At 41.5% G+C, this 24,785-nt stretch overlaps 1 protein-coding gene across 1 annotated transcript in view; it reads right to left on the bottom strand.

The window, feature by feature from the left end:
* Positions 1-24,785, bottom strand: part of LOC132818217 (latent-transforming growth factor beta-binding protein 2-like) — a 437,178-nt gene that overhangs the window by 251,853 nt on the left and 160,540 nt on the right. The window contains exon 8 of the mRNA XM_060828998.1: positions 12,436-12,538. Within this exon, the coding sequence (XP_060684981.1) occupies positions 12,436-12,538 (103 nt within the window). The remainder of the gene's footprint in view (positions 1-12,435; positions 12,539-24,785) is intronic.

Here is a 24,785-nt window from a genome sequence, read left to right as displayed (position 1 = left end):
ATTCATGAGCTTGTCTAAAAGTCCCTTAAATGCTCTAAATGTATCTGCCTTCACCACCACCCCTGGCAACATGTTCCAGACCCCTAGCACTCTGTGTAAAAACTTGCCCCTCATCTCTCCTTTGAACTATTCTCCCCCTCACCTTAAATGCATGTCCCTGAGAATTAGACATTTCATCTTAATTAGACTTAATTAGTTTAATATGTATCTGCTGTGTTACATTGGCATGTTCATATATATGAACTCATCTTGCCAAGTGCTGAGATAAACAGGAGGTCCTGCCATGAAAAATATAGAAGTTGGAAACAAGAATTTAATTCCACTTTAAATCAAAAGTGTATGGCTTATATGCAGTGAAATGGGCTTGTGAAGTTGGCAGACAAAGCTCATTATGCATTTTCTTGCACTACATTTCTGCAGTCTGCTGCAATTGTGAATTAAGATCACTGCCATCATATTTGTGCCATAAAGCTTCTAAGTCCTGCAAATTATTTGACCAGACTGTTTAATTGTTGAGTTTTCAATGCAGTTCCCCTGCAATAAGAGAGAGTGAATTTCCATTTTGCAAACAAGTTTGTTTAAGAATGTCACAGCTTTGTATTTTCTCTTCTATGTTTTCTAGTACCAGGTATTTTATATACTTTCCATGTTTCTGAAATGTTAATCAATATGCATCTTTACAGTGTACTTTGAGGCTAATTTATACGCAGCATGAATTCGATGATGCTGCAAACCTTCCAGTAGGGGTACCTCCCACGCCAGAGCCACAGCAACATTTGCAGTGATTGAACAACAACAGGAAACACAATATTCGGCAGACTGGGGCCGCGCAACCCATAAATTCAGTGGTGAAATGCTGGTTTAGCAAAGCATTTTCACTGACCGCCTGTGAGCAGGAGGCTGGGGTACAGACAGTGTCTATAACAAGGCTCTGAAATAAAGAATCAATCCCTCACTCCCACGTTGGGTTCAAATCCCTTTCCTCAGGCTGGGTCCTGTCACAGGCACAGGGGGCTTGGAGAACTGTCTACATAAGCAAAGTGGCCTTTGAATATCTATAATTCTGGAAGTTAGAGTTTGCATGGGCTGTTCAGGGACTGGCAATAATGATACATCTTTTCACAGACGCAATGAATGTTCTGAATTGTAATCAGGAGTTACGATGTTCTATTTGCTCCTGCTTATGAATTTATTTTCAAGACAACCTATATGGTATATCTTTGGCATGATTAACCGTCAGTGACCAAAAACAACTTCTCTGCTTGCTTTGCATTAGCAAGGAACCAGTTGTGGAGCTTTGCCAAGTGTAGCCAGCTAACAACATATGGATTGCATATTCTGTAAGTTTTACTACTCGACTCAACTAAGCTGCCTGGGGCCAACACAGTTAGCATTATACTACCAGCTGACATGCTTCGATACATGTATCAAATAAAAGACCAAACTGCAACATTACTATTCCACTGCACTGCCAACCAAAGGTGACAAATATCGTGGTTATTTCCCAAACTACTTAATGCCATAGGTAGCTACAAAAGCAAACATACTGCAGATGCTGGGAATCTGAAATCAAAGCATGCTGGAAGTAGACTAGAAATGCTCAGTCTTTTTCTTGGTCCATAATTGTTTCCTGACCTGTTGAGTCTTTGTAGCGTTTTCTGTTCTCATTTCACTGGCAGCTATCATGCATCCAAAATCCAGCCCATCACATTACAATTGTCTTGCTTGGCATTCAGTTTCCGTAGAAGTTGCAAGTATGGTAAAACATTCAAATACATGTTACATAGGACATATAGCACAGAAACAGACCATTTCTCATGTATGTCAGCATTCCTGTTCCACTCAAGCCACTCATTTTCCATTATCTAAGTCTATCATTAAAACCCATTATTCCCTCCTGATTAGTGACTCAAGACTTTAACTCTCAGGCTTTACTGTCTCTCATTGCTTCTTTTGTACCACTTCCAGTCTTGTTTAATTCCCAAACAGAACCTTTTCTTCATCATGCTGACTACCGTCATTCACCTAACCTCAATTCTCTATCATAACATTCAAGGCTGCAACTTAGTGAGTGAAGTTGGGACAGTATAGATTTCGGTGGTACAGACTCAGTGGGCTGAAGACCCTCTTCTGTTCTCTGTAATTCAATGACTCTGTAAGAGCACTAATCTATAGAACTGGACTTGGTTCAACTTATTTGATACATGCATGTTGTAAGGTGTATGAAGTTCTTTTGAAATAAGGAAATCCTCGCAAAGGCAAGTTGACACATAATCATTGTAGCTTGCAATGTTGGACTTGTTGAAAATGTGTTGCTGGTTAAAGCACAGCAGGTCAGGCAGCATCCAAGGAATAGGAAATTCGACGTTTCGGGCATAAGCCCTTCATCAGGAATGATGAAGGGCTTATGCCCGAAACGTCGAATTTCCTATTCCTTGGATGCTGCCTGACCTGCTGTGCTTTAACCAGCAACACATTTCAACTGTGATCTCCAGCATCTGCAGACCTCATTTTTTTACCCTGCAATATTGGACTGCCAACATAGGGCGTAATACAACTGGGAAGTATCATCTTGTTAAATGCTACAAAACATGCCATATTTTATCATAGCTTTCCTCCAGTTCCTGCAAACTCAGTAGACAACATCGAGACCACCTAGCGACTCTAGCAAGATGTGCCCAGTTCTGCCACACACCAGACTCCAACAAGATTCTGCCCTGTCTCATTTAGCTGGGAACCTCCTAGTCATGTAACATTATAAAATTCATTTACCAACCGAGCCAACAAAAAGTACAGACATTATTCCTGATGGAAGCGTATGCTACAGAGCAATTACGAAACACCGGTATGGGTTGAGAATAAGTTATATTGATGGTCAACATCCAAGCACTTGGTGCCAATTTACTTGTGGATCCTTTCCATAAATTGAGAGCCATTCGCCATCAATGTCATCTATTTGATTGGTGACTCATAATATAAAAATAACTAATTATTAGAGCAGATCAGACAAGATCTCATTGAATGGCAGAACAATTTCAATAAGCTACTTCTGCTCCTATGTCTAATGAATGACTGCAGCTGAGTTACATCAAGACAGACCAGGAAAGGAATAGGGTCCACCAGTTACTTAAATGTTTCTGTATATTATCAGTGGGAGAGGACAAAGTGTAGAATGAACAGTGTGAGAGGGCAAACTAGTTTCCTTACACATTGATAATATGTTGTCAAAACAATTTACAAAAACTATTGTCAGAAATTTGCAAAGCTAACTTCTATCGTACACAAGTACAAACACCATGTCCACCTTTCTACTATTTATTCTTAAATCCTTAGAATACAAAGTAAAGCAAGTAAGAAAACATCCAACGAAAATAAAACAAAGAACCTCTGATGCTGGAGATCTGAAACAAAAATAGAAATTGCTGATGAAACTCAATAGGTCTGGCAGCCTCCGAGAGAAAGCTGAGTTAACCTTGCGAGTCCAGTGACGCTTCATCAGAACGTGTGAGTCACCAGAGGTGAAATGTTGACTCTGTTTTCTCTCCACAGATGCTGCCAGACCTACTGAATTTTGCCAGCAATTTCTGGTTTTATTAAAGAAAATGTTAACATAGTTCAACAGGATTTTCTGTTCTACTTTGAAACAGGAATTGCAAGCTTTTAATTTCAGCTTTGTTAAATGAAAAGAAAAGTTGTGTTTACAGTTGTTTATCTTTATTCAGATTTAATATTTCTTCCTTGGGCAATTATGTCATGGTAAAAGTATGCATGTCTTAGATTACAATCTCACCCAATTATTCAGATAGTGAGGCATTTCTCAACATGTCAATTGAATGTTCCACCAAAACTTAGATGCAGGTGTGACTTTCATCATATTTACAGAATGTTGGTTTCAAAGTGTAGAAAACAGTGAAGATATATCCCAATTTCTCAAAATAGCTATTCATCAAGTCTGCTTAGTCTTTCGGATAAAATGGAAAAATCCATCATTCAACTCAGCTTCTTCAATTCAAAAATTAAAAAATAACAGTCATTTTTCATGAGATCACAAAATACCCAGTGGGGGTAGCGAAGGGAGGAGTGATGGCCAAATTAATGACAGCTTGCCGGATTAGAGTTAGCCTATTAAATTTCCTCTCAGGCTAAGGCTCTGTAGAATTAGGTGTCCCTCTGTTTATGACTGCAGTCTCCTTACGATATACAAATTTAGAACTCTCTACATGCCTGGACTGGTCAGGAGAGAAGGCCAATACAGATCTCAGAGAACATGTGATAACGTGCTGTATTCTCCAATATTACCATGTATGCTCGACTGATTGGGATCACTCGGGAGAGGAAGATTTGGAAAATGAATGAGAATCTAGAGGCCAGCAAAAGCTAATTCTTCAGATGGCATTTGAACATGTAACAATTCACTCTCCTAACTGTTTAATGATTGTATTGACCTGCGTTTGATTATGTTCACTGAGGTATGTTCACTGTACCTACATCTTGAAGTGCAGAAGACCACATGACTGGGATGAATTTACATGTGGCTGCAAACCTTGTGATGTAAGGGGACTTGGAGACAGCATTGGTGGCAAACAGTAATATTGCAGAAAGTAAGCCAGTATCTAAAAAAGAACCGGGGGCCTTTTGAAAAAGAGGAAGGAAGGAAAACAAACTACAGAGTACACAATGAACTTGCATTGTTTGGTGATACCTTCCCCACAAGCTAGAAAATGAGAAGTTATCCCAAAAGCATTATAACAATGTATATTGCAATTTGCCGTGTAACTGCCTATGTTTTGGAGTAATAAATAAAAAAAAGTGATAGATTTGTCACTGATCGGTCATTCACAATGCTTAATCTTACACTAAACATACATAAATATTTCAACCTTTTTGTTCAAAGTTAGTAAAAGACAAAGATAAAAAGAATTTTTTTTTATAATTGTCCCTTCATTGGTTACTGATCGGCTTAGCATCACATCCTTCCACCAACGACGCTCAGTAACAGCAGTGTGTCCTAATACAAGATACACTGCAGAAATTTGCCAAAAATCCTTAGACAGCACCTTCCAAAACCACAACCATTTCCATCTAGAAGGATAAGTGCAGCTGATACGTGGGATCAATACCATCTGCAATTTTCCCTCCAAGTCACTCTCCATCCTGATTTGGAAATATATTGCCAGTCCTTCACTATCACTGGGTCAAAATCCTGGAATTTCATTCTTAAGTGCAATGTGGGTTCACCTGCACCAAACAGACTGCAGCGCTTTAAGGAGTCAACTCATCACCACCTTCTCAAGGGTAATTAGGGACGGGCAATAAATACTGGCCAGCCAGCAACTGGTTCATCCCGTGACTGAATGAAAGAAAAATGTGGGTGAAAAAGTCAGGCTACACTGGTATGGAATACCAGGAGCATTATATGGAGATGAGAGGAGTAATTGGAGCCAATTTGATAAACTTGAATAACTTCTCAACTCTACTGTAAGAAGTTAAGCCTATGCATTAACAAGTCACTGCAACAGTCCACATTAGATCAAAGGGTAGGTCATCATAAAATGCATTCTCAATGGAGAATAAGAGCAGACCTGATGTATGTTGCACAAATCCAATTTCTCAGTCAATAAGCAAAACACCTTTTATAATTGTAGGACAAAACTACAAGAAGGTGGTGACAGAGTAGCTGCGAGGTTCCACTATGAATGGCTGTGGGTGTATTAATACTTTCGCAATATACAATAAAGAGAAACAAAGTTTGAATTCATTAAACAAAACAGGCAAAATTCTTCAACAACCATGAAGTAACAGCAGGAAATAGAGTACACAGCTTCATTTCCATTTTAAAATATTCTCAAAATAACCTCCAAATTTACAACAAAAATATTAGGATTGTGTAACAGAAATGTTTGTAATATTGAGCATATCACTGCAAATAAAAATCATGCAATGAACTAGATTTTAATCATATCCCTTTGTAATTATTGGAATGGAAATGCTAACAAAACAATGACCAAATGTAACTTCAAAAGGATATAAAAAGCATTAATCAAGTGATCACTTTCATTTCTAGCCCATCCTGATAATATTCAGTGTACTTAGGGCACCAGCCACAACAGCTGTTTGACCATGGCTTCACGGGTCTTACATTTTGTCAGTCACTTATGACATGTCTGTTTTTTTCAGGCCTATTGGTTAAATTCCTTTCAGAGTATTACTTTAACTGCTTTCTAATGAATTTTCTATGTTGCACTGAAGTTATTTGTCAAAAATGTGCAGTGACGTCCACCCTTGAAAAAACAAGAGTGCAATGGAATCATTGTTAAGAGCATATCACAGCAATGCATTATCTTAGTTATACACTATACATGTGATATATATTTTATCTATTCATAAAATCATTCTAATGTCTTTACCTTTAACAGTCACATCAGATCAATTTCAAACTTAAATCACTAAAAGCTCAGTATTGAAATGATACTCATATCCATTTAATTACTTGGATTGTCTGTATTGGTGCTTGCAATTATAACATTTTCAACAAAGCAACCTCTGAGGCTTGGCCACAGCTTTATTGACCAGGACCACTCCTCAGTCCTTCTGAGCCTTTACTCACACTTCACTCTTCAGTCATATCCCCAAACTGAACAGACAATTCTTGTCACTATTGCCCTTCTTCATCCATCCCTGGTTATGCTCTACATAAATGTCCTCTCAAATCTCTCTCACTTGGCTTTTCCTCATTGGAGAAAAGAGTTCCTGCCACCAGGGAGAGGCAGAGAACCAAGGTTAGTCCAAATACTGAGTACTGCAGAGCAGACTGTGAACTTGGATAGGGTGATGCTGCTCAAGGGTGTAGGCAATGGAGAGGTAGTATTAGATATCATACTGCCATTTGATACATACAGTCACCGCATGCTGAATTTGTCTAACTACTGAATTGGTCTAATAGAAGTGGCATAATACATAGAATAGAGGGTTTGATCACTTTCCTCATGTCAACAATAATTTATATCATTCCTTAATGTCAGGGACAGAAGGAAGCCAGGAATCCTCAAAGGAGGCATGCACCTCAGTGAGTACTGTATTGTGACACACTCATACCACCCTCCAGCTGTGCAGGTACGGACAGCTTGGCAGCTACTGGAGTAGAAATGGCTTGGTAGTCACATAGCTGTTAGCCTCTGGAGAACCAAGCAATGCTGGAGACAAGTAGAGCACTGGAAACTCTTCAGAGTGTACAGTACTCAGCACAACGTGGCTCCGATGGGCTGAATTGTCTGCTTCCACACTTTAGGGATTCTATGATGCCCTATATACTTGTCTACAATCTGGTCATATTATTTTCCTGAAGACTACTATTAATTTGCTGTTTGCAATGCAATGAAGTGAATGGTTGAAGAACAAAGACTGCAAGTAGATTATTTGACTCATTTATGTAAAGACACACTGAACATCCTTCCATAAACCCAAGTGAATAACGTTGTGCAATAATTAAGTCTTCGTGCTCAGGCATACTGCTCAGCCTGGGGAGTTAGCTACAGGAAGGAACTTCTGAAGAAATAATGGGAAATGTGTACATTTTCACAGAGGTAGTGCATACATGTGTAGAGGAGCCTCTCTCTAGCATGAGATGGTATTTCCGGTGTTTGCAATGTCCATCTCTTTGGGTGACCTGCATGGAGGAATGATGGCTCAGGAAGGGAACTATGTGTAGGCCCTTAACAAGAATTTTACATTGAAGGGATGAAGCCTTGCTTTTTTGGCTCAATGTCTTACTGAGAGGCAGAAAAGGGCTCCCCTGCTTTTTGGCTTGCTGGAAAATGCAGCTAACATTGGGAGACACGTCTGACAAAGAGCACATCGTGGTCAGAACTCTTCTCCAGGTGCTACCACCTCTTATACCTCAGTCCCCTTTCCACCCTCAGGCAGAACCTCTCGTGGGGTCTCCTGCAAGGGAACCACGGAGAAAGTGAGGCCTGCAGATGCTTAAGAGTGTGATGCTGGAAAAACACAACAGGTCAGGCAGCATCCGAGGAGCAGGAGAATCGATGTTTTGGGCATAAGCCTTTCATGTCTACTTCTGTTCAGGGGTAGGTAGGGCAGTCTTTGGTTGGACTTTCACGGACTCCGAAAGCAAAAAGTTCATTCCCTCACAGGTATATCAGGTGTCAGAGTGGGAAAGCAGATATCTGCCTCCAACTCTGTTGAAGCCACAGACTTGACACCACATAGGAGCAGAAGAAATAAGCGAAGACATAATTGTTGTACAATGTTATTCACTTGGGTTTGAGAAAGAATGTCACTCTCGTTCCATATGTCTTTACATAAATGAGTCAAATAATTTATTTGCACTCTTTATTCTTCTAACATTCACTTTATTGTGTTGTAAACAGCAAATAAATAACAGTCTTCAGGAAAAGAGTGTGACCAGATTGCAGACAAGTATATAGGGGGATCATAGAATCCCTACAGTGTGGAAGCAGATGATTCGGCACAGCGGATCATCACCAACTCTCCGAAGTGCATCCCACTCAGATCCACCTCCCACACTATAACCCTGTATTTCCCATGGCCAATCCACCTGACCTGCACATCTTTGGACTATGGAAGAGAACACACACAGACGCGGTGAGAATATGCAAACTTCACCCTGTGATTCGACCGAGACTGAAATCAAACCCTGGTCCCTGGCGTTATAAGATAGGACTGCGAACTACTGAACCATTGTGCCACCCATGAATATAATGACTAGATTTTAGAATGCGGGAATGGTAGTAAGATGGGAAAGAGGGTTGAAGATGGTACTGCAACATGTCTTGTCACAGTTACAGTAGCTAAAGCATGCTTGAAATGAGGCCATTGTCCACTTCTCAGACCACCCAGTAAGTGGTTTCAGGCTCCCTGGTCATATTGATACCGCCGCCCCCCCCCCCCCACAATCTTACTCCTCCTTGAGTGCTCAGTGTCTGCTGTTTCTGGCTCCTGCAGCTCCATTCCTGTCTGCATCACCACATTGTACAAAGCACAGCAGACAATCACCATTCTACAGCGTTGAGCATTTTGAGAAAGGTGCGTCCAGATCAGTCCGGCACTGAACCACGTTCTCTTGGTCAACAATCATCCCAGAGTTGAGATGGCTAATGTTGTTCTTCTCCTTGGTGTCTGTGGTCAACTCCTCTCAGGTGTTATCAGTCGTGTCTGCAGATACAGTCCAATGACCCGCCATTTCACTTCGTGTGTTGGTGAAAACTTACAGGGATGAGGAAGTCAGTTCCCCCACTTCCTGAGGTATCGCCACTCTGTCACGCTGCTAAAGCTGATTCCTTGCCTACATGCCCTGTGTTGGGGTTATCACCACCTTCAGACTGGAGTCTCTGATTGTCCCATCTCTGAACCATGAAGGAGCAAGAGAAGCCAGCTGGTGTTCATCTTGTCACAAATTGATGCTGCTGTTGCTGTACCTCCTGGTGCTGACATTTTTGATAACAATTGGTCTTTTTTCCCTCATCATAAAATCCCCACAGTGCAGAAGCAGGCAATTCGATTACACCTAGCCTCTGAATAGCATCCCAGCCAGACCCACCTCCCTACCCTATCCCTGTAACCCCACATTTCCCATGGCTAATCCATTTAGCCTACACATCCCTTGGACGCTACAGGCAATTTAGGATGGCCAAGCCACCTAACCTGCACATCTTTACACTGTGGGAGGAACCTAGAGCATTCTGGGAAACGCACACAGACCTGGAGAGCAAGCAAACTCCACACAGACAATTGCCTGAGACTGGAATTAAACCCGGGTGCTTGGCGCTGTGAGGCAGCAACGTTAAATGCTGAGCCCCTGTGCTGTACCCAATCAGAGGTCTTTGCTGGAGCTCCAGAAGCTGCTCCCATGTCACAGTGAAGATTGATAGTTGGTAAGATTAGATCAAGGTCAAGTCTGATGCAAGAGAAATGATGTCTAAGAATTTGGAATCATCTGCAAAGGGGTGGTTGTTGAAGCAGATCCTGTGAGTGAGCTTCTCCTATAGCCCAATTAATTTTTAAAAAGCTTTCCAAACTCTCATTTTCATTAATTAGTGTTCTCCTCACATTAACTGGACAAGTTCTATAAAGCTCAAGGAACCTGCCTGTTTGCTATTCAATCTTGAACCTTGGGCTAAAGTCACAATTAATTGATTGTTTGAATGCTTTAAACACTGACCCAACAGCTTCATAGTGTTTCATAGTCACCTTCAGTACAATCTGGAAGTTTCTTTGATAATTTATTCTGTTGGATGTGGGTATTGTTGGTTGGACCAGCATTGATAGCCCATCCCGAGTTGCTCTTGAGAAGGTGGGGGTGAGCTGCCTTCTCGAACCCCTGCAGTCCACCTGCTGTGGGCTGACCCATAATGCCATTAGGGAGGGAACTCTAGGAATTTGACCCAGCGACAGTGAAGGAACGGCAATATATTTCCAAGTCAGGATGGTGAGTGGCTCGGAGGAGAAGTTGAAGGTGGTGATGTTCCCATATATCTGCTGCTCTTATCCTTCTAGATGGGGGGTCATGGATTTGGAAGGTGCTGTCTAAGGATCTTTGGCAAATTTCTGCAGCACATATTGTAGTTTGTACACAGTGCTGCTATTGAGCATCAGTGGTGGACGGAGTGGGTACTTGTGGATGTAAGCCAATCAAGCTGGCTGTTCCTGGATGGTGTTAATGTACTTGACTATTGTTGGAGCTGCACTCATCCAGGCAATTGGGGAGTATTCCATCACACTCCTGACTTGTGTCTGGAGGACAAGCTTTGGAGAGTCAGGAGGTGAGTCACTTGCCGCAGCATTCCTCACCCCTGACCTGCTCTTGTAGCCACTGTGTCTATGTGGTGAGTCCAGTTGAGATTCTGGTCAACGATAACCCGCAGGATATTGATAGTGGGGGATTCAGTGATGGTAACACCTTTGAATGTCAAGAGTCGGTGGTTAGATTGTCCCCTATTTTTGGTGATGGCTATTGTCTGTTATTTGTGTGTTATTTGTCCAGCCTAAGCTTGGAAATTGTCTAGATTTTGTTGTATTTGGTCAGGAAAATGACACCCCAGCATTTTCTCACTATTCATACCCAAATCAGAGCCTACACCTCAGATCTGCACCATAGAGTCATAGAGATGTACAGCGTGGAAATAGACACTTCGGTCCAACTTGTCCATGCCGACCAGATATTCCAACCCAATCTAGTCCCACCTGCCAGCACCTGGCCCATATCCCTCCAAACCCTTCCTATTCATATACCCACCCAATGCCTCTTAAATGTTGCAATTGTACCAGCCTCCACCAGTTGGCAGCTCACCTTGGCAGTTAAAATTCTTCCTATTGTATTGGCTTTATCCTGTGTGTGCCTTCATAGTATCTACACTACATTAAGAAGAGCTCCTTAAATTGCATTTTTGTAATTGTGGTATATTATTGCATGTGTGTGATAGGTTCATTGACACAAACAATACTTTTCAAAATATCGAGAAAATAAATTTGGAAATTAAAGAGAAAAGGTTATTACGACAGATTTCTGCTTTTTATATTCCAACGTTCAGTCTCAAGATTCTCTAAAAATTTCAGTGCAAGTTGCTATTGTAACTATTGTACATGTCAACACAACTTAGGTTAAAAATTTCTGTCAAATAATGTTCACAAAGAAAGGACACTCACTAGTAAAAAATGAAAACGAATAGGTTTCTGGGTGTGGGTAGTGACTGCTCTCCACTTGAGTTGAATGGGAAAATATTGATAGCAATCAGACAGCCCTGTGTCTGCCAACCTGTGTATTGTGTGCAGTTCTGATTTTGACCCAGCAACACTGAAGGAAGGGGGAGTGGCTTTAGAGGGGAACTTGAAGGCAGTGATATACTGTATCTGCTGCCCTTAGGAAGCATATTATTAAACTGAAGAGGAATCAGAAGAGATTTACCAGGGCGTTGCCAGGAATGGATGGTCTGAGATATAAAAATAGACTGGTAAGGCTGAGACTTTTTCTCACTGGGAATTTAAGGGGCGCCCTTACTGGGGCTTGCAAAATCGTGAGGGGCATTGGTAAGAGAAATGACAAGGGTGGGGACAGTTCGAAACTAGGGGGCATGTTTTAAAGGTGAGTGGAGAAAGATTTAAAAAGGACATGAAAGACAACATTTTTACGGAGAGAGTGGATTCTGTGTGGGATGAACTACCAGAGAAAGTGTCGGAAATAGGTACAGGTACAAGACATTTGGATAAATACATGAATAGGAAAAGTTCAGAGGGATGTGAGCCAAGTGAAGGTGGGTAGGACTAGCTTAGTTTGGGAACATGATCAGCCTGAACTGGTTGTACCGAAGGGTCTGTTTCCAAGCTGCATGACTACGACTCTAAGTGATTTTCCAACACTAAGGACTGAAGCTAAAACTCTTAAAAACCTTGATGGCTTACCTGGTTTTGGAGGACATTTTGTACATTTATGGTACCCCCATGATATTCCTACGCTCCCACAACAATCATCCTGTTTTGTGAGACCTGGAAGGGGTTTTCCACACTAAAATATAAAGACAAGAAATTAATTGTAGCCACAAGTGCCTTACACCTTTATGGGAAAAAAAAGGCTTCTCTTCTTCCTAATAGTCAATTGTTTTACTTTTGGCCATGGTTAATTGTCATTCATCAGATTGACAGATTCATAAAATAAATTGGGAAAAAGGAAGGAAAATAATATGTCCCCATATCCAGATTCATTTAATCCCATTGCAGCAGCTAATTTCTATATTACAGATTTGAGAAATGGAAAACATGTTAATCTAGCTGTGACGTGTGATCAAGAGCTCAATACAAATAGGAGAAAGTGAGGACTGTGGATGCTGGAGATCAAAGTTAAGAGTGTGTTGCTGGGAAAGCACAGCAGGTCAGGCAGTATCCGAGGAGCAGGAGCAGAGGAGCAAGAGATTTTCCTGCTCCTCGGATGCCACCTGACCTGCTGTGCTTTCCCAGCAACACACTCTTGACTCTGAGCTCCATACAAATGTCTAATATGGCTTTTACATTTTGGGATTGCCATAGATCCTTGTGTTCAGTGGCGTCAATCAAACACTCAAGTGCATTATATAGCACTAACCCTCCTCAATATCCACCCACATTGAGAGGACCTATACCAGAGAGTTAACAACGCTACTCTGATGTGATATGAACAAGCAATGCTTTTCTGTCACACCACAGCTGAAAATACCTGGTACAATAAGGTCAGATAAAAATTGATTAATAGCCATATCACAGCAAATAAATATATAGGACGAACGTTATGATTGGGTTTATCTAACTTAATTGAAAATCCTCTCCCTTCTTACATCAGTGCGTCTCCTGCTCAGTCTGTCTGAGCCTGGTGAGAACTTGCCCTCACAGATCACTGTCAAAATCCTGAGTGATTGTCAGTTTTCTTGTCAGATAGAAAAATATGTAATCACTAAGAGAATCGAGGGTTATGGTTGTTGAGGTGGTAGGTGGTAGAAAAGTGGAGTTGATGATTATCAGATCAGCCATGATCTCATCGCATGGCAGAATAGACTTCATGGGCTGAATGGCCTATTTCAGCTCATATGTCTTATGGTCTTATGCAGCTGAGTCTTCGCAGTGGACAGGGCAATACCTTCTGCAACTAATGTTTTCTAATCATGGCTATCTCCATCATTCTCCACCACTTTATTACCCTCATCAATCAATTGCTGCTTTGAGTGTCCCACTCTTTGTCAGTATATGTCCCTCCATCTCAATCTGCTCCTCACTGAAGGAGGCAAAAGCTGACTATGTGTAACCAATTGCTCTGTGCTAAGCGTAGGCCTAACAGCCTGTCAGACGTCTACCTCTATGTATGAGCTACATCTTGGAGAAAACTTTACCATAAATCTTCCTCCACTGATTTTTCCGACTTGCATTATCTTCAACTCCTGCCTCATATAGCTTAATGCCTCTCACTTTTCCTGTTTTGAGACACTGCAGATGTCAATGGCTTCCAAGCTCTGCCACTATTCACCTGCAGCTGTGCCTTTGCCTCCTTGCAGCTAGTGAGGTGATACTGCGGCTTTAAGAGGTACATTTTGTCCTGGGATCTTTTAAAGGGAGGTTTTAAGGCAGAGGAGATGAACAATCTATCAGGTAGAGTAAGCAGCTTGTGATGTCTTGTTTTTAAAGCTGGAATAATAGAAGCAGCCTGAACGGGTGTGGTCAACCTCCCACAGAACCTGGATATTTAGTTTTAGCTTTCAACAGAAGTTGCTGGGGTTGTGAAAAAGCTGTCATATTCCTCTTTGCGACTGTTGGAGTTCTCACTCCCTCAGAATTATCTTTTGATGTTCTTTCCTCCTGGATTGGAGAACTGCATGTAAGACAATCGGTTTTCTAAATTTGCTTTTTGCCAAGGGGTGTGTCCATGGGATTGTACTACATGGAACAGTTAATTAGTAATAGTTACAGTATCTATTATTTTGTTAAACATTCTAATAGAGTTACAGCTTAGCCAATTGTTTTCTTTTTTGCTGTATTTTAACAATAATATATGAATAAATTGTGTTTTGCTTAATGTAGAGTGGTTCAAATTGTATCTGGAACACAACACCTTCAAATGAGAAAATGTTAGGGTCTAGGTTACCTTCTTAATATAGTTTGAGGGGGTCTGGTCTGGTTTGTAACAGTAGCGGGTCACTGAATGGTTAGTCAGTTGGCTCAGTTGGTTGGATAGTTCATTTGTGATGCAGAGTGATGCCTGTTGGACCAACCAGATAGAAACTATTCCACCTTTAAATTAGAGAAAAGTAGCAAACCCACACTAGAGATTTAAAACTAGCTAGAGACTGTACTCGGGAATGTTTTGTGTAATTTAGTTTCAGCAAAAAAAAGTCCCAATTCTATTATTTAAGCCAAAATATATTTCTAGCTTTGTGAGCAAATCCTTCAGTCCTTTAAGTCCTTTCCATATTTCAGTTGGACCACGTATCTCATCTTCATGCACCTCAATTTGAATCAATTCTCCTTAATTTATTTAAGTAACAAGAATTCTCAGTCTTGGGAAATTCAAAGGACTAGACACCCCCAAACCATGGGGAAGCCTTTCCAGATTTTCATCACAAGTTATGAGTAAATAAATTGCTTCTGCATTTTGTTTATATTAATTAGTTTTCAGATTGTTCCTCATTGCTCCTGACATGTGAGTCTGTCATGTGGCCTAATTGACAAGGCGTCAGACTTCAGTATGCTTGGCATGCTATCAGAAAATTGCAGGTTCAAGTCCCGCTGTGATCATTCACTAGCGCAAATTTAGTTTTCAGGTGATGATAGCCATATTATTAATTGAATATTAATCCAGGAACTCTGGTAATATTTTGAGGATCCGGATGGTAAAATTTGAATTCAATAAAAAAAGTCTGGAATATAAGAATTGACTGATGACCATGAAACTATTGTCAAAAAAAAACCATCAAGTTCACTATTGCCCTTTAGGGAAGGAAATCTGCCATCCGCATCTGGTCTGTATTGTGACTCCAGACCCACAGCAGTGTAGTTGACTCCTAACTGTTTTCTGGGTTGGGCAATAAATGCAGGCCTGTCTGGTGACACCCTTATCTTGTGAATGAATAAAAACTGCACCACCAAGGAAGTAATGTCTCTGTATCTGCCTAATTAAACGTTAGGTTTTAAATACCACATTTATACCAGAGAACTGTTAGTGTGATCATTCCCATTTGACACCAATTCAAATGTTTAACAGTGCAAAAAGCAAGCATGATGCAGGAAACAACAACTTGTATTAGTACTGGGTCAAATCTTATAGGAGTCTGGGAGATGTGGCCTCTGGTGGGATTTGAGGCAGAATTGTAAAGAGACCCTGGCGAGGCCTATCTCAACAATGGGAGCATCTTGCTGCTCCTTTTCTGTTTCAGCAATGTGGGGAAGCTGGTTTCCTGCTAGGTAGCAGGGAGTTGCCAATTAAAGGGGATTCCGGCTTGTTAGATGCCTTCAGTAAAGCGCAACCTTTCAATATTCAGCTTCTGATCTTCCCAAACAAGTTAAGCATTGAGAATTCTCAACATGGAGAAGGTACCTAGTGACAGTAGCCCACCATTGTCTGCAAACAGCCTTCATTTTGTTCAGCTCCAAGCCTGATGGGAAGGTAAATTTAAAGAATAAAAACTTAACCTCGTGTGTTCAGCTGCCTTCATTTTCTTGGTGATGTTGCAGTGGGAGTAGCGGTAGCGAGGACCAGGGGCTTGACGGGAAGGTAAATTTAAAGTTAAAAAAACCGACCTCGTGTAAAGGCAGAGTGCACGCTGAGCAGGAGCAGACATGGGACTGCTGGGTAAGTGAGGTTACACATTTGGGCAGCTGCATTACCCGAAACACTACTCGGTAGTGTCTCCCACCCGTCCTCCTCCTCTAACCAAAAGAAAAGTTCTGTGCACCGGATTGGTAAGGTGACTATGTTTTTTTTAAGTTTTCAGTAGTCTCGTTAAGAATTTAGAATAGTGGGAATGGAGGTTGGGGCAGTTGAATGTTCCTCCTGCAGAATGTGTGAGGTAAGGGTCACCACTAGTGTCCCTTCTGACTGTATCTGAGGGAAGTGCACCCAACTTCAGCTCTTTGAAACCCGCACTAGGAAACTGGAGCTGGAGCTGAATGAACTTCAGATCATTCAGGCGGCAGAGGGAGTTATTGAGAGGAATTACAGGGAGGTAGCCACACATCAGGTACAAGAAGAAGTTAAATGGGTTACCATCAGGGGATGGAAAGGGAACTGGCAGGCAGTGCTGGGATGCCCTGTGACTGTTCCCCTCAATAATAAGTATGCTGTTTTGGATACTATTGGTGGGGATGACTCACCAAGGGCAAGCCATGGGGTGCAGGTGTCTGACACAGAGTCTGTCCTTGTTGCTCAGAAGGGAAGGGGGAAGAGGAGCAGCGTATTAGTCATTGGGGACTCCATAGTTAGGGGTGCAGATAGGAGGTTCTGTAGGAACAAGAGAGACTCATGGTTGGTGTGTTGCCTCCCAGGTTCCAGGGTTCCTGATGTCTCTGATTGTGCTTTCGGGATTCTTGAGGGGACGGGGAGGAGTCCCAAGTTGTGGTCCACATAGGCACAAAGACATAGGTAGGTAAGGGGGATGGGGATTTATGGCAGATATTCAGGGAGCCAGGGTGGAAGCATAGTGCTAGGACAAACAGAGTTGTTATCTCTGGTTTGTTGTCTGTGCCACGTGCTAGTGAGGTGAGGAATAGGGAAAGACAGGAGTTGAACGTGTGACTACAGGGATGATGCAGGAGAGAGGGTTTTGGATACCTGGATAATGGGGGCTCATTGTGGGGTAGGTGGGACCTCTAAAAACAGGATGGTCTTCACCTGAACCAGAGAGGTACCAATATCCTGGCGGTGGGGGAGTTTGCTAATGCTCTACTGGATGGTTTAACCTAATTCAACAGGGGAATGGGAACCTAAATTGTAGCTCCATTATACAGGAGTTGAGCATGGTGAGGTCCGAAATAAGGTTTCAAGGTCGCAAGAGGGCACCAGCAAGCAAGAAGCTAGTTTGAAGAGTATCTACTCCAATGCCAGGAGCATTGAGAAAAGGTGAGTAAACTTGCAGCATGGGTTGGTACCTGGAACTTCGATGTGTGGCCATTTCAGAGACATGGATAGATCAGGGACAGGAATGGTTGCTGCAAGTTCCGGGTTTTAAATGTTTCAGTCAGAACAGGGAAGATGGTAAAGTGTGTCATTGTTAGTCAAGACCACTATTATGGTGGCAGAAAGGACATTTGATGAGGATTAGATTAGATTAATCGGCCCAACAAGTCCACACCGACCCGCCGAAGCACACCCACCCAGACCCATTCCCCTCCATCTAACACTACGGGCAATTTAGCATGGCCAATTCACCTAACCTGCACATTTTTGGACTGTGGGAGGAAACTGGAACACCTGGAGGAAACCCACGCAGACACGGGGAGAATGTGCAAACTCCACACAGTCAGTTGCCTGAGGCGGGAATTGAACTCGGGTATCTGGCGCTGTGAGGCAGCAGTGCTAACCACTGTGCCACCGTGCCGCTCAGGACTCGTGTACTGAGGTACTATGAGCTGAGGTTAGAAACAAGAAAGAAGAGAGCTCCGCATAGTTCCAGAGGCAACGATGGAATAGTGTAGGTTAGAGGGGCTTCAGACTGGTTTCATGGGTTGAAGCAACACCTAGGGCTGAAGGTCTATGTTCCAGACAGCAATCCCAGGGCATGGAACTGTGGCACCACCCCATGTACCACTCGATCATGGGCATCTGACACTTGTCAACGTCTCATGACCATTGTGGCGTCTTTCCAATCCAATCACAGGTAGCTGAGGAAGCACATGTTTACATTGCAAGGTGCACTAGCAAATAGCATTGAAAAGCTACAAAAAGAGATAGTGTGTGGGCAGAGGCAAGCACCCAGCTCACAGATCAGACCAGGCTATATCTCAGACAGCTTTTCTGCTCTCTTAGCACTCACTCATTTCAGACTGGCCTGCAGGCTCTTAGCATCCATGTTTTTCCTTGCCATACTCTGCTAGTTAGCATGTGGACACTCCAGCCAACAGTATAAGACTCTCCATCCGACTATACTTGACATGCTAGCTTGCTCAGATCTGCAGAAGGTTGCTTGTCATTTGTGACCTGCCTTGTTGGGGTGGGGGTGGACACCTTGCTTTCAACATGCTGAGATCTTAGAATCCCTACAGTGTGGAAGCAGGCCATTCAGCCCACATCAACCCTCTGAAAAGCATCCCACCCAGACCAAAACCCATATCCTATCCCTGTAACCCTGCACTTACCATGGCCAATCCACCTAACCTGCAAACCTTTCAACAGTGGGAGGAAACTGGAGCATCCAGAGAAAATCCACACAGACAAGAGGAGAATATGCAAAGCTCCACGCAGACAGTCATCTGAGGATGGAACCGAACTGGGGTTCCTGGCGTTGTGAGACAATGGTGCTAACCACTGAGCCACTATTCCGCCCCCCCCATGTCAATTTAACACTGACATCATATATCAGAGAGCTGTGTAGCAAGCACATTACATGTTCATTCACCCAAATGGCAAAGGTTGCAAATAGTCTGCTTCAGCTCCATACAGTTGCGAGGGAGAGGGATTGGAATTAATGGGTAAGGTGTGGATTTGTGGAAAAGACCAAAAAAAAAATTTGATTTTCTCAATATTTGGACTGCCACAGACTAAGTGCAGCAGAGCCTGAGTGAGGGTAGTTCTGTATCTCCTAGATATTTCTGCTATCCACTTTTAGAGGTCACTACATGAAAGGGGTCTGTGGTCTAAACAGTTTACAGATGCACTTTTATCATCTTTTTGTTGTAGCAGTGACATGATTCTATAGTTGGTCTGCTCACTGATGCAATGATGCTGACACTTTAAAAAGGTTATTTTATCCTGGGATTTTTTTGAAGAGAGGTTGTAAAGGCAGAGATGCCAAAGTATCTATTGGTGACAGCCTTTAGGTTTTTGTTTTAAAAACAGTTGTCAAAATGGAAGGGGAGCGGCCAGTTCTCCAAGATCAGGCTCTCTTGCTTTTTTAGCTATAGCAATCAAAACTGTTTGGGTCCCAAAAGGATTGCAAGCTTCAGTAGATGATTCCTAACTGTGACTTTCTCCAAAATCTTTCTTGATGTTGTTCCTTCTGGGATAGGAAACCTGCCTGTAAGAATCTTGTCTAAATTTTCCATTTTGCAAAGGGGTGTGTTTATGGGATGCTGCTGTATTGGAACAGTTAATTAGTAATTGGCATCGTATCTATTCTTCGGTTAAGTTTTCCAATAGTTAAGTTATCCTAAATTCCTCTTTCCTTTGTTTGTATTTTAGCTGTAGTTTTTAAATAAATTACACTTTGCTTAATGTCGAGTGGTTTGACCAGTTGCATCACATCTGGAACACTCACTTCACAGCTACCTTTAAAATGAGTAAAGGGGAAAGTCAAGGCTACCTTCTTAAAATATTTTGAAGGGGTCTGATGTCCTGCATAAAAAATTCACAGCACATCTGGGATATAGTTCTATAATTCCAATTTGAATTTAGGGTTGTTGGACTTAAAGATAGTGAGTGATAGGTGTTAGTGTATTTTGTTCCAGGTATTGAATTTGGTTGTTTTAAATAGAGCATGCCTTGTGTAGTATTGGCTCCTTCAGTCTCTAAACGTTTTCTGGAGGTGGAAGAAGCAACTTTGGGAGATTTACAAAAAGTGAGCAAGACAAAGCTATTGGAATTTGCAGACTAGCTGGAGTTCGGGTTGCCTTTGTCAGAGTGAAAAAGGGAGGTAAGTACAACAATTTGCAGGAAAACCCATCAGAACTTTTGGAAATGGTTAGAATTCAATTGCAGATGCAACAGCTTGAATTGCCATTAGAAGCAAAGGAAAAACAAAAGAAAAGAATAACCCCAACAGAACAAAAAAAGGAGAGGATGGCCCTAGCAAAAGAAAGGGAGAAAGTGAGAGAAAAAAAGCAAAGTTTGAACTTCAGAAGTTGGCAATTAGACAGGAAGGTATACTTAAAAGAATGGAGTTGAAGGTAGAAGGTAGGTTGAGTGAGGAAGATAGTGATGATGAGCAAACCCATTGTAGTCAAAGGCCTGGTGGGGAATCTGTTTAAATATATTCACGCATTGTCTAAATTTGATGAGTAGGATGTAGAAGCATTTCTCCTTTCATTTGAGAAGGTGGCTAAACAAATGAAGTGGCCGATGGCCATGTGGATTTTGCTGATCCAAGCAAAATTGGCAGGTGAAGCTAATCAGGTATTTGCATCACAATCAGGAGGAGGTGTCTGGGGCATATGAGGAGATAAAGAAAGTCATTTTAAGTGCATATGAGCATGTGTCAGAAGCCTATAGGCAACATTTCAGGAATAGAAGGAGGGACTCTGGTCAAACATACATTGAGTTTGAAAGGATCAAACAAAGTAATTTTGACAGGTGGATAAGGACATTAAAAATAGATTGAACATATGATGTTCGCAGAGAGATGATTATTTTGGAGGAGTTCAAACATTCACTTCCTGAGGTAGTGAGAACTCACATGGAAGAGTAAAGTGTTAAAACTGTAAGAGGAGCAGCTGAAATGGCTGATGATTGTGTGTTGGTCAACAAAACAGAGTTTGGCTTCCAAAATCAATTTCAATCTGTATAGAAACTGGAGAAAAAAGAAATCCTCAGGTGGTAAGGGAAAGGTAGATCTAGTTGAAGATAATAACGACAGTTTACCACAGGTTAAACACAAATCAATGAAGAGGAATGAGAAGTTAAAAAGCTCCGGTCTTTTCACTGTAATAAAGTAGGCGATGAGAAATCACTCTTAGAAAAAGCTCTAGGAATAGGAAAACAGGATAAGCCAGTGAATTTTGTTAAAGTAGTAAAAGAAAGCACAGTGGAGGCTAAAAAGCAGCACCAGAATGTACAACCTGGTTGGAGGTTGGTTGAAGAGGAAGTGCCAAATCTTCTGAAACCATTTAATTGTGAAGGTAAGGTTTACTCGCATAGGCCAAGAGCAACAGGTAAAATGTTTGCAGTATAAAGAGACATGGGGGTCATGATAATTTTTGATGTTGAGAGATATGAAGATACATTCAGAAAGACCATTGCCAGAAAAAGTGATAATATGTGGAATTCATGGTGAGATTAGAAGTGGGCAATTATGTAGAGTGAGGTTGGAGTGTCTGGTGAAGAGTGGAGAAGTGATGTAGGCATACTGGAGAAACTCATGGCTCCAGGAGTACAGTTTGTCCTCGCGAATGATATAACTGGATCATTGGTAGGAATGAGACCTACTGTGGTTGAAAAGTCTGGAAAATCAGGCAACTGAGATATCACAACTAGTATATCATGGGATTTTTCCCAACTGTGTGATTACAAGGTCACAAAGCTATGATTGAGATTCCAGTCTCGGGCAACTGTCTGTGTGGAGTTTGCACATTCTCCCAGTGTTTATGTGGGTTTCCTTCAGCTGCTCAGGTTTCTTCTCACAATCCAAAGATATGCAGATTAGGTGAATTGGCCATGCTAAATAGCCCATAGTGTTCAGGGATGTGTAGGTTAGGTGCATTAGGCAGAGATAATTATCGGATAATAGGGTTGGGGAATGGGTCTGGGTGGGTTACTCTTTGGAGGGTCGGTGTGGACCTGCTGGACCGGAGGGTCTGTTTCCTCACTGTAGGGATTCCATGAAGAACAGATGGAAGACAAAGTGGATTTTTTTGATCAGAGGAATTAAGTGAATTACAACAGATGCTGGGTTTCTCATATCAAGGGAAGGTGGCATTGGAAACTCCGTCCTTCAGTTGGAACAGATACCCTAATGGATTTACAGGGCACGATAATAGCAAGACGACCGGAACTGACAAATAAATTAGAGTTATTTGCCAGAACCAAAATGAAAGAGGTGGTTGAAATATTGGCAAAACATTGGATGAAAATTACTGACGGATCAGATGCACATTCATTTCAGTTAGCACAAATTCAACTAGAATTAAAGTCGTTTGACAGAGAAGGCCATAACTTTCCTTCCAGTGAGTGCAACGAAAAACAAATAAATGGGATAACTCCAGCATATATCCAGGTTCTTAAATAAAGTGCAATAGGAGTGTGACTTATAGAGTCATAGAGATGTACAGCATGGAAATAGATCAGTCGCTCCAACCTGTCCATGCCGACCAGATATCCCAACCTAATCTAGTCCCACCTGCCAGCACCCGGCCCATATCCCTCCAAATCCTTCCTATTCATATGCCTTTTAAATGTTGCAATTGTATTAGCCTCCACCATTTCCTCTGGCAGCTCATTCCACACACACACACACACACACACACACACACACCACCCTTTGCGTGAAAAAGTTTCCCTTAGATCTCTTTTATATCTTTCCCATCTCACCCTATGCCCTCTAGTTCTGGATTCCAAGACCCCAGGGAAAACCTTGTCTATTTATCCTATCCGTGCCCCTCATGATTTTATAAACCTCTATAAGGTCACCCCTCAGCCTCCGACGCTCCAGGGAAAACAGCCCCAGCTTGTTCAACCTCTCCCTGTAGCTCAGATCCTCCAACCTTGGCAACATCCTTGTATTTGTTGTCGGGAGCAGTAGGAGTAGGAATTGTTACAAAGTTACAATTGTTATAAATTATGGAAGGACTTGACTTACTTTTGGGTAATGATTCACTGGGAGTAAATGTACTTTCAAAGAAAGTCTGAATGAAACAGTTACAAGAACAAGCTCCACTTACTTTTCCATCATGTGTGACAATCAGACCAATGGCGAAGCAAAGTCCATCACCAAGGAACACCACAAACAGGTGTTAGTGTAGACAGAATTTTCTTTCCCAATAGGGATGAATCAAAAGAATTGTTCAATGTGCATTTGTTAACTGAAGTTCAGAAAACAGATCCAGAATTAAGAAAGATAATATGAGCAGCTCACAATGAAGCTGAGGCTGAAAGAGTTCCAGGGTGTTACTATTTTCTGATGAGAGAATGGAGATATCCTCACAGATTTGTGGACAAGGAATAGACAATTGCTCACCAGACACCGGTATGTCTGTATTACAATAAGCAGATATTGAGAGCAATACATGGAATTTTTAAGACAGGACACGCAAGAATACAAAAAAACTCAAGTGCCAAGATTTCGCAAGGACATAGTGCAATTTTGTAAACCATGCCATATATGTCAGGTCTGGGAAAACCTGAATGTGTGAGGACAAATATAAATATAATGGAAAAATTATCTCAGTATTTTTACACATTATGGACAATCAATTGAAATATAATCAGATCAAAGTTCTAAGTTTATATCTAAACTTTTCCATGACATAAGCAATTTGAAGTTAGACAAGTTGACTTCTAGCGCATATAATCTGCAAACAGATGGTGTTTGAGAGATACCAATATATTCTCAAAACAATTATCAAAATCTATTATTACAAATACACATAAGATTGAAACAATGGATTAGATTCTTATCATCTGTGACTTGAGACTCCCCCAAGGAATCTGTTGGGTTTAGTCAATTTGAATTAATCTATGGGCATGAGTTAAAATTGAAAATTGATTGAAATTTGACTATTGAAATTGACTAAGGAGAAGCTTTCAAGACAAAGTGTTGCATTTTTAATACAGCATTAAGAATTCATGTTCTTTTAAGAAACTTTCAGTGGCACTTAATTACTTCAGAAGCAAAAATGAAAGAATATGTGACAGAAATGTGACATTTAGAGAAGGAAATGAAGTGTTGGTGATCCTACCTTTACAAGATGAACATCTGAAATTGAGATTCAATAGTCCATACAAGGTAGTAGGCATGTTAGTAGACTATCTATTTGATAGATAACCCTGATCACAGGAAGAAGTATGAACATGTTAAAGTGATATCAACATAGGGAGGAAGATAAGACAGAGCAAATATGTCAGTTGCTTAGAGTTCTGGAAGGAGGGTATATAGTTCTTAAAATGGCCTCTGACATTTCCACTCACCAATACATAAGATTAGGACAGATAGTTACCATATTTTGTATTTGAAGGAAAGTCAATGTGAGGACCCGATAAATTATTTTAAGGAACATTTTTTATAGAATCTCTACAGTATGAAAGCCGGCCATTCAGCACACTGAGTCCACACCGACCCTCTGAAGAGCATCACACCCAGCTACGCTATCCCTGTATTTCCCATGGCTAATCCACCTAGCCTGCACATCCCGGAACACTATGGGCAATTTAA

Source organism: Hemiscyllium ocellatum, chromosome 8 (genome assembly GCF_020745735.1).
Source record: "Hemiscyllium ocellatum isolate sHemOce1 chromosome 8, sHemOce1.pat.X.cur, whole genome shotgun sequence".
Classification (NCBI taxonomy): Eukaryota; Metazoa; Chordata; class Chondrichthyes; order Orectolobiformes; family Hemiscylliidae; genus Hemiscyllium; species Hemiscyllium ocellatum.
This window is presented reverse-complemented; position numbering and strand designations above follow the sequence as displayed.